This window comes from Chinchilla lanigera, unplaced genomic scaffold, assembly GCF_000276665.1.
Source record: "Chinchilla lanigera isolate Chin_1 unplaced genomic scaffold, ChiLan1.0 scaffold00073, whole genome shotgun sequence".
NCBI classification, from domain to species: Eukaryota; Metazoa; Chordata; class Mammalia; order Rodentia; family Chinchillidae; genus Chinchilla; species Chinchilla lanigera.
In genome coordinates this window covers 12,049,825-12,066,649 of record NW_004955474.1, presented here as the reverse complement: position 1 = coordinate 12,066,649, position 16,825 = coordinate 12,049,825, and the positions used below count along the sequence as shown (strand labels likewise).

The 16,825-nt window shown below is 38.5% G+C and overlaps 1 protein-coding gene across 1 annotated transcript in view; it reads left to right on the top strand.

The window, feature by feature from the left end:
• Window positions 1–1,647: 1,647 nt before the first annotated feature.
• LOC102008619 (E3 ISG15--protein ligase HERC5-like) overlaps window positions 1,648–16,825 on the top strand; it is a gene marked incomplete at its 5' end in the record, with an annotated part of 44,966 nt that continues 29,788 nt past the window's right edge. The window contains 9 exon segments of the mRNA XM_013502751.1: window positions 1,648–1,768; window positions 2,411–2,487; window positions 4,956–5,177; window positions 6,373–6,464; window positions 6,692–6,822; window positions 11,302–11,447; window positions 12,812–12,888; window positions 13,662–13,765; window positions 15,110–15,169. Of these exon segments, the coding sequence (XP_013358205.1) occupies window positions 1,648–1,768; window positions 2,411–2,487; window positions 4,956–5,177; window positions 6,373–6,464; window positions 6,692–6,822; window positions 11,302–11,447; window positions 12,812–12,888; window positions 13,662–13,765; window positions 15,110–15,169 (1,030 nt within the window).

Sequence of the window (16,825 nt, the reverse complement as noted above, 5' to 3'; positions counted from 1 at the left end):
GGTTTCCGTCCCGAGCGGCTTTCTCGGCCCGCCGTCTGTGGAGCGCCCCGCCACGGCCGCTGGGGCGGTGTAGCGGGGCCGCGGCTCGACGTGGAATTTTAGAGAGAGCGAGCGTGTGCTGGCACCGCACCAGGATAAAACAGCTCCGAAAATCCTACCCCGACTGTGTGAGGCTTTAGCGAACTTGGTTGTCTTTCTCATTGATGCCTTACTTTGCCCTTCTAGTGCGCTTTTCCCAGCTCCTTATTCCCAGATTGATAAGCGCTGTGGTTCCGATTTTACATATGGCAGAGTAAATGCCCACTCCTAATCTTTGGAATTTTGCGCATCTTGGAAGAAAGTGGTTATCTCACTGTTGTGCATTTGAGGAAATTTGAGCATCTTTTCAGTTCCTGTTGGTCATTTGCATTCCTTTTTTGGCAAGCTACCCCTTCATGTTTCTGCCTGGGTTTTAAAAAATTTGAGTCATTGATCACTTTATTTGAAAGAGGTATTTGAATATTGAATAAAAGTAACGTTTTGCCTATCAAGGAAGTTGTATTTTTCTCCTCTTGACTGTTGACTTATTTCTTTCTGTGCAAAAATTTAAACCTTTTAATAGTCTTACCAGTTTTTTTCATTTAAGGAGATTAATAGATTTTGTGTTAAATTAGGAAGATGTTCACCTTGCAAGATTTTTTAAATGTGCTCATATTTGCAGTATTTCTAACGTTTCATTTTTAAGTTAAAATTTTGTTACAGTTAGAATTTATTTGATTTAAGGAGGGGATCTAGGTTTATATATTTCTCTAAATGGTTTTTTGAACAATTTTTATGAGCTGATTTGAAAAACAAAAACAAGCCAACAACACCTGGTTGTAATCTGTAGGCTGTTTTTCCTTACCAAACCGTATTTTTTGTTGTTGTTCTGCTACTATTTGTAATATGGTCGGGTTGTAAGATTTTTACATGAGTAGATTCCATTTTCTTAGAACTGAAGAGTGAAACAAGATCCCCAAATTATCCTAGTTTAAATTTCATGAATAAATTGAGATTAAATTTCATGAATAAATTGAGACTAACTAGTGAATAGTTTTAAATCTGATTTTTAGCAGGGGCCAAATATGTACTAATGCCAGTAAAAATTCTTTGTCTTCTTTAAACATGGTCTCCCAAACAGTTCTTCCCGTCAGCATAGGCATCGACTTCTATTCAGAGCAGTCTAGCGCTGTTCATTATTGTTTGTTTTATTTTGATCGGAGTATGTGTCAGAATACACAATATATTTGTCCTTGAAATGCTTATGTTGTCCTACAATTACGCTTTTCAAAGGACTTTTTCATTGGTCATTTGAAATCTAGTTTCTTTCTCTCAACCTACTAACCAAAGATTTAAAAATCAGATACCATTTAGTTGGCTATTTTAAGGATCTATTTCACTTAAACGAGAGAAATCAGTGTTTTCCAAATTAAAGTCCATTAGTAAGATAGTTGTTTATTCCTTATTTGCTGTGCAGTTTTGAATTTTCTTAAAGAGAAAGTCGTGTTACTTGAGAGAGTGTCTAGTTGAACTTTTTTCCAAGTATTTGAGGTGTATTGTTATGGCAAGCTTATGATAATAGTAGGTAATAATCAGAGTGATGAGCTCCTGGTTGGATTTGCTCTGCAGAGTGCCTGAAGTTAGGGAAAAAGATGAAGATTCATTCCATGGACCAAGGAGTAGAGCACATGCTGGTTCTGTCCTCGGATGGAAAAGTTTTTGAGTACAGCTACAGCATAGAACCTGCAAGGTGAGAATTGCTTTTCTCTTTCATTAGATATGACTTAATTTCATCTGAAGGACAGTAGTAGTTTGTGTAGGAACACGTTACCGTGTATGTATGATTCCTGTCCTCTGTTTCATAAAGGAAAGTCTTAAGTGATAAATTTTCCACTTACTAGTGTGGTCCCTCAGTCCACTTCAAGCCAGTACGTATGCTAACGCTAGTGTGTATTTTAAGAACTTAAATAAAATGATCAATTAGTTTGAAAAGATCTATCACTTATTTGAACCTAGAGCAATTCTATAAGTTGTTTCTAGAAATAATGGTGTTCATCTTAGGCAGGGGGATGCGTTACTGTGTGGTGATATGTGAGATTTTCTTTTAGTAGATCATATGAATTAGAACTTACTTCCAACTTATATGTATTTTTCCATCATACAGTTGTTTCAGTAAGACTATTTTAAAATTATCGTACTACAATTACACAATGTTACGTTCCTCTACAAATGATTAAAATATAAATTTTTATGATTTTAGATGTTCTAAATGTAATGCAGTAATTTAAAGGTTTTTTTTGGTTGCATTTCATTGCTAATAACATACATAGTTCCAAATGCATGTTGTGACTTTCATATGGTAATTGACACAAAATATACTTTCTCTCATCAGGTTTCAAAGCATTTTACATGAAAAAGATATAATTCACATTGCATGTGGATATTATCATTCTCTTGCACTCTCAAAAGGTACTTTTCTATAGTACTAATTGTTTTTTAGAACTAATAAGTGTGTGTGTGTATAGTCGGTTGATTACTCTTTTGTAACAGGAAAGAAATCGAGTTTTGAGTTTTAGACAGTTGAAAGTGTTGTTTTTAACAGAGATAGAAATGAGAATTATTGGATGTATAAAAACTTCAGGTTTCTAGAATTACTATTCCTACATTTTGTTTCATGGTTTTATTTTTGAAATAAGAAACACTAAAAGTTTTATAAGCAATCAAAACCATGGGTGGTGGTGGTATTTGGTTTTCTTTATGGTTTCAGAAGGAGTGTCAAGAGTCTAGCTGTGTTGTTCATGTTGGCTTTGAACTCCAGAGCTTATACCTCAGACTCCCAATAGCTCCTTTTCCAGACTCACACTGCCATTACTGCTTCAGAACTATTCTTTGCAGAATGCCAGGCCCAGCACTCTTCCACCTCTGTGGGAGTATCTCAGAATCCCCTAGTTCTGCTCTACAAGCCACAGGTGTATTTTAACACCACCTTTTGAATTCCAGCATTCTCCCAGCCCTTCAGTATTTCCTGCCATCCACTGTAATCGATGAAATGGAAGCAGTCACTATAGATTACATCCTGAAACTTGACTGTCAAAGAAATACTTAAGACAGCAGGATGACAGGGAAATTAGGCTTAAGGTAATTTTTTTTTTAAATTCACGGAAACATGTTGATAAACTGAATGGAAACCAGGATTGGAGGAAAGTAGATGATCAAGCATTTGACCTGTCCTGAAGGCTCTCTTGAGGCACGGAGATGTGAACCTGCGCTGAAAACCTTGGTCATTGGTTTCATCCGTTCATGAACAGATTGTTCATATCGAGTATCTTCCAGGGGAGGTTAGGAAGGTGAGACAGATCTACCCTGTCTTCATGAAGTCTAGGGTCTGGTGATGTGGAGGGGAGGGACTATCCAGGGTTGCTAAATCTGCTGGGTAGAGAGGCTCAAAGCTGTAATTCCAGTTACTGAGGAGGTTGAGGCAGGAGATTTACAAGTTACAGACCTCTCTGTGTAACATAATGCAATTCTTCTCAAACAAACATCATGTGTAAATCATAATCAGAAAGAATTAGAGATGGAGATGCAGGAAGGGAATTAGTCGTTTTCGTATCTTCTTCCTCATGGCTGATGAGAGTCTTAATAATCGTGTTTGAAGAAGAGGCTCCCTACCACAACCATATCCTCCTGCACTCAGAGATACTCAGTAAACCCCTGATTCTCTGATACATATTTTCAGAGTCCCTTGGATATTGGCAACTCCGTTAGATAACATTTAAAAGCATTGTTGAAAAATATGCTGCACATATTCAATTAGTAGAACAAGCAGCTGAATCTCTTAAGATACTGAGACAGGGTCTCACTATGTTGCCCAGGCTGGTTTTGAACTCATGAACAAAGGGATCCTCCCTCTTCAGCATCCTAAGTAGCTGGGATTACAGGTAAGCACCACCATACTTGGCTTCAAGTGGATTTTTAACTAACTTATTCAGTATCTTTAGACATAAGAAAGGAAAAAAAGTAGAGAAAACGCTAGTTCTAGATTTTATTTTCTCTGAGGTAGAATATATTTGATTTTTATGCACCTCGCATGTAGATTTTTCTTTAAATAAGTGCAAGGTATGGTCAACAAATATGGCAAATGTTTGACTTTTAAAAAATTTATTACAGTGAAAATACATTACAATTAATCCCAGTCAAAATATGCTCCCTCCCTTAGCCTATTGTTCTTGCCACTTTCTGGAAGTCCTCTCCATAAGTGTCTTCAGTTGCATTGTCATGGGGGCCACATTGTCCTTAATTGATTCACATTACCTTTTAGGGTCATTTTGAATTTGAAAAAGAACCAGAAATCACACATTGCAAGAGTCCATGAATAAAGGATGAAGAAACACTATAATTTTTTTGTTTTTGTGTGGGCGGGGGTTTTGTTTTTTGAAACAGGGTCTTGCTATACAGTTCAGGCTGCCCTTGAGCTCACTTTATAGTCCAGGCTGGTCTCGAACTCGCAATGATCCTCCTGCCTCAGCCTCCCAAGTGCTGGGATTACAGGTGTGTGCCGCCACGCCTGGCCATAATGTTTTTATTTGATAGAAATTGCCTTTAACGATTGATCGACACAGTGAGATCAAAACTGCGGAGAAAGTTTAGAGACTTTACTACAGTAAAAGACACATTCAAAATACTCCCACACCCTTTGAACATATTTATCCCATCATTCAGGCAATGTGTGTTTTCCTGTACAAAGTTTAAACATTCGTCTTATCTTTTATTCACCCTATTTCTTGATTCTGATTAACATCTATTCAGGTAGCTTCATTGTACCCCCATGATGGGGATAGGAATTAGTGCTTTATACCGTGCAGTATACATAACCCCCCATGGTCATGTCTGTTGCGTTTGAAATTTAGTAAGACAGCACTTTTTCTGCTTGCATCAAGGTGGTGAGCTCTTTGCCTGGGGACAGAACGTCCATGGACAGCTCGGAGTTGGAAGGATGTTTCCCTCAACCCCCACGCCACAGGCTGTGCAGAGCCTCACAGGAGTCCCGTTGGTGCAGATTTCTGCAGGAGAAGCCCACAGCATGGCCTTATCCATGTCTGGAAATGTCTACTCATGGGGGAGAAATGATTGTGGACAGCTAGGCCTGGGCCACACTGAGAGTATGGAACATATTTTCAAATCTGTGTTATCTACAACTGTATTGGATAGGTTTGAGGTGAATGGAGCATACAACTCCTCGTAAATGGATCAGATCCCCCCTTCCTTTACACTGTTCTTCCTGATTTTTCTCCTTGTCTTCAGGACACAGTGGGTCCTAGAGACATGCGCAGTGTGGAAGTTGTTAATATAATTGAGATGGGTTTTCTGTCTGTGTGAGATGAGGAAGGGATTAAGTGTCAGAGTACCTGGATCCTGCTTCCCACTTTGTGGTTTACTTGTTTCAGGGCCTTTCCCATCATTTACTTTTCTCTAGGCCTGATTTTCTTTTTTTGAAAGAGACAAGTTCAGAAGTTACCCCTAACTTGCCTTTGTTTTTAAAATTGACTCATATTATTACAAAAAATATGAAAATTCTGCTTAGGAACTTATCATACTCTGATCTTATTCTATAAAGCATGCATTCTGTTTCTACACACCTAAAGCCCTGAAATTCCTTTCATTGAGGATAAGGCAAAATTCTTCATGGTCAAAGCAACTTACTAGGCTTCTCCTTTGTAACAAACACTGCTGTTTTACCTGGATATATTAATGTACAGTACTGTGGATCACTGGTCAAACACATCATACTTGCAGTGCAGTCATTATAGATGATAACTCATAAGTCAGTGCTAACAAAAATATTCAAAGAAGGAAAAGACTAAAGGGGCAGTTAAACTATTTTTGCTGATCTCTGAGTGTAAGGAAAATAATCATGAAGGAAGTAAAAGATAATTTGAGGTGAGGATACTGCCTTAGAGTGTTCAAGAAAAAAAAGAATACGGTTATTAAAAGTAATACTAGAGCTGGGGATGTAGCTCGGTGGTATAGCTCAGCATACATGAGGCACTGGGTTCCATCCCTAGTGCTGCAAACAGAAAAAGTGTTGTCATAAGCAAGAATTGAAAATATTATATGTAGCAATTAAAGTTAATGAAATTAGCTAGAAAAGAATGGAATGGGGTCAGGAAGTGACTTGACTTTTGCAGCTGGAGCTTTATCCCTAGAACTTGAGCCTAAATATGCCAACTTACAGCTTGGTGTCAGAATGGGAGGGAGACTTAACTGTTGCTAGGTTGAGGGGAAGCAGTCTAGGTGACTCCAGTGTGAAACTCAGCCTTTCTTTTTGGTCACTTCAGCTATTCTTTCCCTGCACAGATACAGATTCTCCTTCCCTTGTTGACATCCCAGACAATCAGAAAGTTGAGTTTCTGGCTTGTGGTGGCGCTCACACTGCCCTCCTCACACAGGTGGGTGTGCTCCCATCTCCTTTGCACTCGTGCAAGAACCTTTTGTGGGGGGAATTAGTGTTTCCCAGGGGAGAAAGTCATCCCTTCCCAGCATGAGGCCGGCCTGGTAATCTGGGAGCTTTCCTTCCCTGCTGCATTGCTGCCTAGTCCCTGAGGCAGAGGCATCAGTGAATGTGACTTGTGTGGGGTGCTTTTGTAGTGTTTGATACGAAGTTCACTTCCCTTAGGACGGGCTCATGTTCACTTTTGGTGCTGGAAAATACGGGCAACTTGGTCACAATTCAACAGAGAATGAACTAAGACCCTGTTTGGTGACTGAATTCATTGGAAATAGAGTGACTCAGATAGCATGTGGAAGGTAAGTTGTAAAGTGTCAACAAATAATGATAAAATCCATGTAAAAAACAGGTATTTCAATAAAATTTTCATCAGTGTCTTTGAGATACAAATCGCAAAATTTTCCAATGAAGATACTGAATTACATAATTGGTCATAATTTTTAATATGCATGTTCATTTGCATTGATTTAATTTTTATTCTTTTGAAGGGGGTTATAGAGAGCCCTTCCTGGTCCTCGTCGTGGCCGAGGAAGTTTGTCTTTGTAATCCCATGAAAAGTTACTGGAATTCTAGTGAGTTAATTGCAGTCTATCACTTACAGTGCAACCCATGGCAAGAATAAAGATGCTAAGTCATATTTGTAGTTATGGGGAGCTAAGAGGTCCTAAGACCTGCCATGATGATGGCTATCCGGAACAAAGGCTTGGACCCAAGGCCAAACCCAGGTTTTATTCATTGATGAAGAAGGGAGTGGCTTGAGGATGAATGACTGTGAGAACCGTAGGAAGTAGGTGAGTGCCATGAGCTGGGCTAGGTAAAAGGTCTGAAATCACCTCTGCCATATGCAAGAGAGAAGGATATGCAGAAAGAGTAATCTGCATAACATAACTGAGATAATAGCTAATGTTTAGGGGTCAGTGCTTCAGCTCTGATGTGTAATATTTGAAGCCCCAGGAAGTCATAGCCTCTGTCCCAAGCTCAATGCCAGCCAACAGTGTGGAGCATTCGCTCACACATCCCTGCTCATCCTGGCTCACTCATGGGAACAGTGGAGGTTGGGGAAACATGCCTGCCATCTCCAAAGATTATCATCAGCCCCTTGGCTGATATGCATTCCTTAAAGCCAATTGAAGAAATAAGGAAAGGGTTCTAGCCAGCTCTGTACATATCAGTACGTGGAAACAGGGTCAGGTTCAGCCAAAATGGAGGCAATACTCCTTTTTGAAGGAGAGTGGCCTAGGTGGTCCTCCATAGGGGCTGTTGGGGTACAAAAACCAGGGACCCTCACAAGCTAGTCATGTGCTTTTCCACAGAGCTATCCCCCAAGCCTAATTTTTGTAAATAAGCAAATAAGAGTACTCTTTTTTATTGCCTCCTTACAAAAGTGAAATACTTTTTATTCAGGTGCACTTTGTAATGTTGGGACAGGTTTCACTGTGTCTTCCAGGCTGGCCTTGAATTCATTACGTAGCTCAGGGTGGCCTAGAACTCATAGGCCAGCATCAGGTGCACTCTTATCCTGTAGGCAAATAAGTCATTATGTATTTACTTGGAAAAAATACAAGTATCAATCACAAGGATTATTCATTAATATAATCACTCTTTCATAACTCTTTGGAACTAATAAACTTTTTAGTTATATAAATGTTTTTAATTTTCAAAGATATTTGTTGCACAGAGTATAAACTTCTCACTTTGTCAGATTAAAGAATTAGAGGCAAACAATGGCTTACTTTTTAAAATAGATCATTCCCTTAGTTTCTTTAAAAAGAATGTAAACTGGGCATGGTGGCCTGACATCTGTAATCCTAGAGCTCAGGAGGCTGAGTTAGAGGAACACCATGAGTTCAAGGGCAGTCTGAGCTACATAATCAGACCTGTCTCAATAAACCAAAAAGTACATATATACGTGTTATAACGTAAATATAATCAGTATGTATATCTTGCTAGTGAATTCATGTAATACTTTAGTTCTCTAATTCTTTGACCTCATCCTCTGCATTTCTGTTTTCTTGTTTTGGTCACTGGCCACATGAGTGGTAGGATTGGGGCTTAGAACATAGTGCTTGATAATGGCTATTTGGTAAGATTAGTTTTATTGTTTGCCCTTTCAGTCAGCTCCCATTACTCCTAACACACTAAGGTTAAGATTTAAGCCCTGGAGTTTTAGGGCTTTCACTCAGCATAGGCATGACTACTAAGGCTCTGACTGGGAGACCGGTGGAGGCAGGGGATAGGAGACTAAATCTCAAGATAATGGTTCGTAGTAACAGGGTCTAAATTAAGTGATGCAACAGTTAACTTTGACACTGCTCTGTTCATAATGAGGTATAAGTGTTAATGGTATTTAAATGAAATATTCTTGAGAATTTTGGTTTTTACAGCTCATTTTTTACATATAAAAGCAGAAAATTCCTCAGACTACTTGATTTTTCTTTGTTCACCACATTCAGCAGTCCAATTTTTATTTTATTTATTTATTTATTTATTTTAGTGTGAGGAATGAACCCAGGGCTTCTGCCTGATGTATGTTCTCAACCCTTTTTGTTTTGGGAATTTTTTGTTTTGAGACAGATTACTACTGAGTTGCCAGGTTGTGTTCAAATTTGCAATCCTCCTGCCTCAGCTTTCCAGAAAGCTGGGATTACAAGTGTGTACCGATATGCCAAGTTGTCAGTCCACTTCTTCACACTTGGATTATGGAAGTTGGTAGGGTTAAGAGGTGCAGCACTTTATTCTAGACACACTTGTTCTTTTGAGCACTTTTTCCTTACCCATTTTAAATTTAAATTTAAATTCATACTCTGACTTTGGCTTCATCCGTGAGCTTCCTGAAATCCTTCCTTTAAAAAAAATGAACATATTTTTCAGTCAACATATTTCCTTAAATGGATAATATTAAAATAGACCAGGTTATGGGAGTAAGATTCTCTTAACCAAAGCGATGTCTTTTGAAGCTACATCTCATTAATACATCTTAATCGAGGAAACGTTAAAACCACATTAGATTTTTCCCAACAAGTTCCTTTGAGTGTAATGCATTATAAGAGAAGGAACCAAGTAGAGACACTTTAAATGCTAACACAGTGGAACTCACTGGAAGACTCCAGAAACTTCCTAGAAGCTGGCAACTCAGATTTATGACAAGCAAAATATACCATTAGTAACAGAGGAAGGTAGATGAAGGAGTCTGGAAAGAGCCCAAGTGCTGAGTTTCTGGTTGTTGTCTCTCCCTTACAGCTGTTGACAGGTGTTACTTCTTCCAGTCTGATCACCTTGTGCAGAGTTTTTACCCAGGATTTGTTGCTGAGAGACTGACTGAATCATTGCCACATTAAACTCTCTAGCCCCTCTCTCTTGTTGAAGGCCAGAAGGTATCATGAGCTGCCTGCCAGGTGTAGTCCCCTGGTTCCACCAAAGACACCCCTCTGTTGCTTGAAAAATAGTAAGACTTTATAGATTACTCCCTACAAATTGGGTACAAGGTGGCCAGACCTGTCTTTGAGCAAGACCAAATTCTTTACTACAGTAAGGAGCCAATGCACAAGTCAGTAAGAAAAATGCCTGTGTGAAGGTCCTTGGGTAATAGAGTGGGAGCTCAGAGATCAGTTAATTCAGTCTTCTGCTAGCGGAGGAACTGTGTGGAGGACCACCCGGGTGACTCTCCTTGAAAGAGAAGCAATTGTCTCCATTTTGGCTGAACCTGACCCTATTTCCATGTATTGATACGTACAGAGCTGGCTAGAACTTTTCCCAATCCCTTCAGTTGACTTCAACCAGTGCCTATCAGTCCAGCGGAGGTGCTGATGGTAGTCTTTGAAAATGGCAGGCAGTGTTGACAGGTAGTATTTCCCCAGAGCCCCATTGTTCCTTTGTGTGAGCCAGGACGAAGCAGGATGAAGAGCCAGTGCTCCGTGCTGTCCGCCGAGATCGAGCCTCGAGATAGAGGCTAAGACTTCCTGGGGCTTGAAAAATAACACATCACAGCTGAAGCGCAGATCCCAAAACATTAGATAGTATCTCCATTGTGTCATGCAGATTACACTTTCTTCATATCCTTCTCTCTTTGTCTTGCAGAGGTGATTTCAGGCCTCCCACCTAGTCCAGCTCACAGCACTCACCTACTTCCTGCCATTCTCAGTCACTCATCCTCAAGCTACTTGAATGAATAAAACTTGGGTTCAGCCTTGGGTCGAGGCCTTTGTTGCAGATAGCCATCATTGTGGCCGAACTTAGAACCACTTGGCTCCCCATAACTACAGATATGCCTTAGTGTCTTTATTCTTGCCATGGGTTGCACTGTATGTGGTAGATTGGAATTAACTCACTAGAATTCCAGTAACATTTCACGGATTACAAACTTCCTGGACCCCTGGGCCCCTGGGCCGAGACAAGGACCAGGAATATGTTATCAAGGACCAGCCATATGTTATCATGGCTTTGAGTTGCATAAGATTTACAAAGTCTTCAGAGCCACATGTTGATTTCTTCGTCTTCAAATGGGTTTTATCCTTGAACAGTTAGTTTCACTAATTTTATTTTATTTTTTTAAATTTATTTTTTTTAGCTTCACTAATTTTAGTAGCCTTATTTGGGCAGTTTACAGTATTACTAAAATTTTTTTTCTTTTTTCTTTTTTTTTTTTTTTTATCACAACCTTGTACTTGCCAGGCAGGTGCTGCACCGCTGAACTATATCCCCAGCCCAAGTATTGCTAAATATTCTGACTACTGGTTGATAACTGAGCATTGACAGTAGTATATGCTTTTGTTTAATAGGTGGCACACACTTGCCTATGTCTCTGATTTGGGCAAGGTCTTTTCCTTTGGATTTGGAGAAGAAGGACAATTAGGACATGGTGGAAAACGTTCTCAGCTGATACCACTGCCGATGAAATCACCATCAAATGAAGAGCTCCAGTTTGGTAAATTCTCTAGGAGCATGGGGTTTGGTATAATACCTTGTTAAAGAAAGTGACTTTCTAATATGGTTTGACAAGAAAAGCATTGTGCAAATGTGAAGGCAGTTTCTCTCAATATTGGTTTCATATGCTTAATTGTAAATAATTTTAAACATTTAAGCTACCTTTTTAAGTCAAAATAACCATGATTTTCCTGTTAGTCCTTCAAAATAGAACTAATGTAAACTGATACATTGAAATGCAACCCTGATTTCAGTTTGTCAGAGACTTAAGTGCAGGCTGATTGGTTTTCCTAGCTGGTTTCATTGATCCATGATGTTGTAAAACCCTCAGAATGCAGAGCAACCAACACGCACACCTTCTTGGGAATTGTGCCGCACACTTACCTGTGTTGTCCTTGTGGTGGTTTGGGAGATGTATTCTCTCACCACTGTTTCACTGGAGGATGAGAGAGCAAAGCCAGTCCTCAAAGGCACTAGCTCACAGCCAGGAAGTGTTTTGGCTGCGGTCAAACCATACAGTGTAACCCCGAGCCTGAGCCTTGAAATGCTGTGTGTTGGAAGCATGTTGGAGCATTTGTGTTGCTTGTTCCTAAAAGCTCAGAAGAGTTAGAACGGTGCACCACACTTATAATCCCAGCGCTGCAGGCTAAAGCAGGGGGATCGCCACGAGTTTGAGGCCAGCTTGGGCTACATAGTACATTGAAGGCAGTGATTGCAAACCTTTTAGGGCTTTCAATGATAAACAGCTGGCTGTGGCACACGTGCCATAGGTTTGCCACCAAAGTTAAAGCAAGCCTGAACTATATAGTAAGATCCTGTCTCAAAAAAAAAAGAAAAAATTCTCATGGTGTCACACACCTGTAATCCCAGCACTCGTGAGGCTGAGGCAAGGGGATAGCTGTGAGATCAAGGCCAGCCTGAACTACATGGGAAGACCTTGTTTTGTTTTAAAAAAAAAAATCAATTTCTCATTTCTTCTGAGAAGATGAACAGTGGAATTACTTCCTTAACCAGTTCATATTTTAACTCCTTATAAAGTTACATTCTTCACAATCATTGGTTAAATCTTGAGATGGTAGATTTTAGTTATGAAAGCTGAATTAAACTAACAACTAATGAAATATTTATATGGTATATTTATATTATCTATATTAAATTTATGCCACTTGATAACCATTTGAATCCTCAGTGTTTCGCAGCTGGACTTCTGATATATGTATCTCTAATTCCTAATGCTGGGAAAATTTCTCCATCTCTATTAACAAGAATAAAGTGACTATATTTAACAATATAAAATTGTTTAAATTGATTGTGAAAGTTCACACTAGATGACCTTGTATATTTATTTTGTGTGTGTCCTTTCAGAAAGCCATCACTCAGGAAAAGAGTTGATAATGATTGCTGGAGGGAATCAAAGCATTTTGCTCTGGGTGAATAAAGAGGTAAAAATAAGTCTCTATGTGTTCTGTAACTTGGTACTTGAAACAAAACAAAGGGTTCTAAAATCCAGATTTGTTGAACTACAAAATTATCAGATTACTAGACTTGACACTTTGGGAAAAGGTAGACATTACAAATCCTTTATTTCTAAATTACATTCATTTTTACTCGCAAAAAACATAGATTTTCCTGTTGAGTGTTGTATCAGTGTGATTCCCATACATACCTTTGGGAGACTTCTGGCCAATATCATTCAGTATCTTAATGAGTTAAAATAGGTTGACAGATTCATAAACATGATGTTGCTAACCAGGACAGTACTAAAAAACCCAAAGTCCATTGGTATAGACTTAGCAATAATCAGTCCTCAGCGTCCTTGACCTACTTCACCAAGGGAAATCAGGTTCTCCTCTTTTTTACAGCCCTTTTAGGATCTTCCCCTCAAGGCTGTCTGCTATTCAGTTTTATCTGCCAGTACTTCTATAAAGTGCCAAGTGGGACTGTCAGAGATACTTGCTTTGAGTTAACCCCAGGCTGTATTACCCTATATTTAAAAATCAGACAGAGATGGTGGCAGATGCTTGTAATCCAAGAACTTGAGGCTAAGGCACAATCAGGTAAGCCCAAGAGAAAAAGATCAGTCTGGGCACCATTGACCCTATCTGAAAAGACAAAAAAATAGTATTACTCTCTAATTTTAGAATGTGCCTAAAACTCGAGTACCCATATTTTACATGTTGAAATTACTGTACTTTACTTTTTTGTTTGTTTACAGAATTCCTATGTTAATCTGAGGAGGAAAATTCTTACACTGAATGAAGGGACTATAAAGAGATGGATTGATGATGTGGGAACTAAACAGTGGCAGAATACCAGAAGGTATATACACTCCATGTGTGTGATCATGCTTCTGTTTTTAAAGCAGCATTTCCCAAACTGGTTCTGCACAATACAGAGATGTGAGATTCTGTGGTTGTCTAGTCTATTAGTTGCGGTTTTCCAGACAGACAGAACCAATATAATGTTTATCTATAGTCATCTACCTGTTGAAAGAGACTGTGTATCCTAAGAAATTGGCTCATGTAATTGTGGGGTTGGCATATGTAAGTCTGTAATACAGGTTCACTGGATAGAAACCTACGGAAAAGATGAAGTTACATCTTGAGTCGAGAAGAATGCCTTTTTCTTGGGTAGCATATTCTTTTTCTTTTAAGGCCTTCAACTGATTGGATAAAGCTCTGCCCTGTACATGTTAAGAGGGGTAATATGGTTTACACAAGCTTACTGTTTTACATATTAATCATACCTTTGAAATAGCTTTACTGAAACATCTAGAATAATGGTTTAGATGTGAGTACCATAGCCTAGCCAAGTTGGCACCTAAAATTAATCATCATAACTCATCTGTAAGCTCCCTGAGCACAGCTTTCTTTGCTATAGGACTTCCCAGGGTTTTCAGGGTGTTTCTGTATACTATGATTCTGAGCAGGAAACATTCTTTGGCATTTCCCAACTACCTTTCATCTTGGAACTACTTTTTTATGCACCCCAGGGTTGCAGTGAACAGGGTATTCCTCCTCCAAGCCATAGAATCTATGATCTGTAGATTGTGCTCCCTCATACAAGGGTCTTTCTGGTAGAAGTTTTAGTGCTGGCTTTCTTATTCTAGAAACATTTGTATAAAATGTTCTGTAATACGCAGAGCAGAAACGATGAAGTATTTGCACACTTACAAGATTTCTTTAAGTTACATGTTCTCAGCACTTTAGTAGAGTAGTGATCAATAGCACCTGCAAGATTGGGTGGGGTAGGATACATAGGAATTCTGTAAACAAACAAAAAGTAAAATATAGTAATTTTAACCTAGAAGGTTCTGACCCCAGATCAGGCCTTGTACTCTTTCCTTGAGGCTTCAGACTCTACCTTCGTGTTTCCATGTTTGCCACTGACATTTGTTTTTTTTTGTTTTGTTTCCGGTACCGGGAATTGAACTCATGACCTTGTGCTTGCCAGGCAGGCGCTGTGCTGCTGAGCTAAATCCCAAGCCCCTGCCACTGACATTTGTGATTTAGCAAACAGAGCAGACTTTTAGATGCTGAGATAAACAGAAGATGGAGGGAGAAATTGCAAGGACAGTTATAGCATGTTTTATTTATCATGACTCATTTTGTAAGAGACATATTGTATGATTTGGTTTAATCCCCTGTCTTGTTCCTAATGTAGAGAAATCCGAGAAATTTTTTCATATGCTGCTTGTCTGACTGGAAGTTTCTTAGTGGAAAGGTAATAAATAAAATAAATATTTCGTTTATTATATTGCTCTATATGTTGTTTTATTCTTAATGTTTTTGTCTATTTTTCATTTTGTTCAGTTTCCCATTATTCAGTATTTTCTGTAACATGTGAATTGCTGTATGATGTTCTCTGGGAAGATTATGCCTTATTCTATGTAACCATTTTCCTATGGGTAGATAATAAGGATTTTCTTTAATTTTAATTATTTATTTTTGTGGTCCTGGGGATCAAACCCTCTCCCTCATGCTTGCAAAGCATGTCCTCTACCACTGAGTACACCCCTTCCCCTAGTGAATTTTTAAGTTATTAGGAAAGAATTACTTTGTACTTTTCCCCTAAACATTTCTTTAATATTTATTTATTTAAAAGTACTTTCCTAATTTTAGATGCTAAATATATGTTTTAATTCACAGTGTGTCTGTTTTCAGGCAGTAAATCTATGCAGTTTAGCAAAAACTATTTCATGTAAAGCACACTTTTCTTTAATAATACTCTTATTACAGTATGAGAATTTACTGCTCTGAAGCCCCTTCTTTTGGTCCCCACTTTTAGTTCATGCAACTTGAAGAAATGGTCATATTTCTTCAGAATTAGGAACAACCTCTTAATTGCCAGCTCACAATATGCTAAACTGGTATGTTACTGCAAGCTGACACACCCAGGAACTGTAACTTCAGCAAAGGCTCCTAGGCCAGTTTTTTTTGCACATGCAACAAACCATAAAGAGGTTTTGGGAAAGGTATCCTTCCGTAGAAAAATGAGAAATTAACTCTTAACTACCAGAGACTGGTAACTAAAACTGTAAAGAACATGAATAAATAAACTCATGGGCATAGTCCTTATCTTTCACTAGCTACCACTATTTAAACATCTCTAGAATTTACCCCCATTATCCAGAGAGCTATTTGTTCTATTATTTCTTTACAAATTTATTGGGTTGTTTTTTGGTTTGATTTTTGTTTTTGTTTTTTTTGTCTAAAAAGTCTATAAAAGCATTATATTGCAAAACAACAATATATATATTGCAAAACAACAATATTATATTTTGTCTATAAAAGCATTGTACTTTAGTCATTTCTTTATTTATTTCTTTATTTTTTTTTTTTGGTTTTTCTCCGGTACCGGGAACCGAACTCAAGACCTTGCGCTTGCCAGGCAGGCGCTTTGCCGCTGAGCTAAATCCCCAGCCCCCTAGTCATTTCTTTAGACTTTACTCTCTTGTAAAAATCCCCATGTAAGAGAAAAAAAAATACATGTATACATAAGATAGTTATACAGTTAATTTCTCTTAGTTCATTAAAAAGAAAGTTTTGTGCTAATATTATATGGACCAGACATGCCTATATCTTCTGCTCTGAATAACTACTAGGAAGACTGCAATATGCAGTGTATCAACCGTTATAATTGTCCTACTAACCTGTTTTGAAACTGGGTTTCATATTTTATGTCTATCTTTTTTTCTCTTTAAAATAAAACTTTTTTTTTATTTTAAAGAGGAAAACAATGACAAAATAACAACAATGAAGACAAAAACAAAAATGATACAGGATTTCAAAACAAGATGATAGGAATTGGGGCTGGGGATTTAGCTCAGCAGCAAAGCGCCTGCCTGGCAAGTGCAAGGTCGTGAGTTCGGTTCCCGGT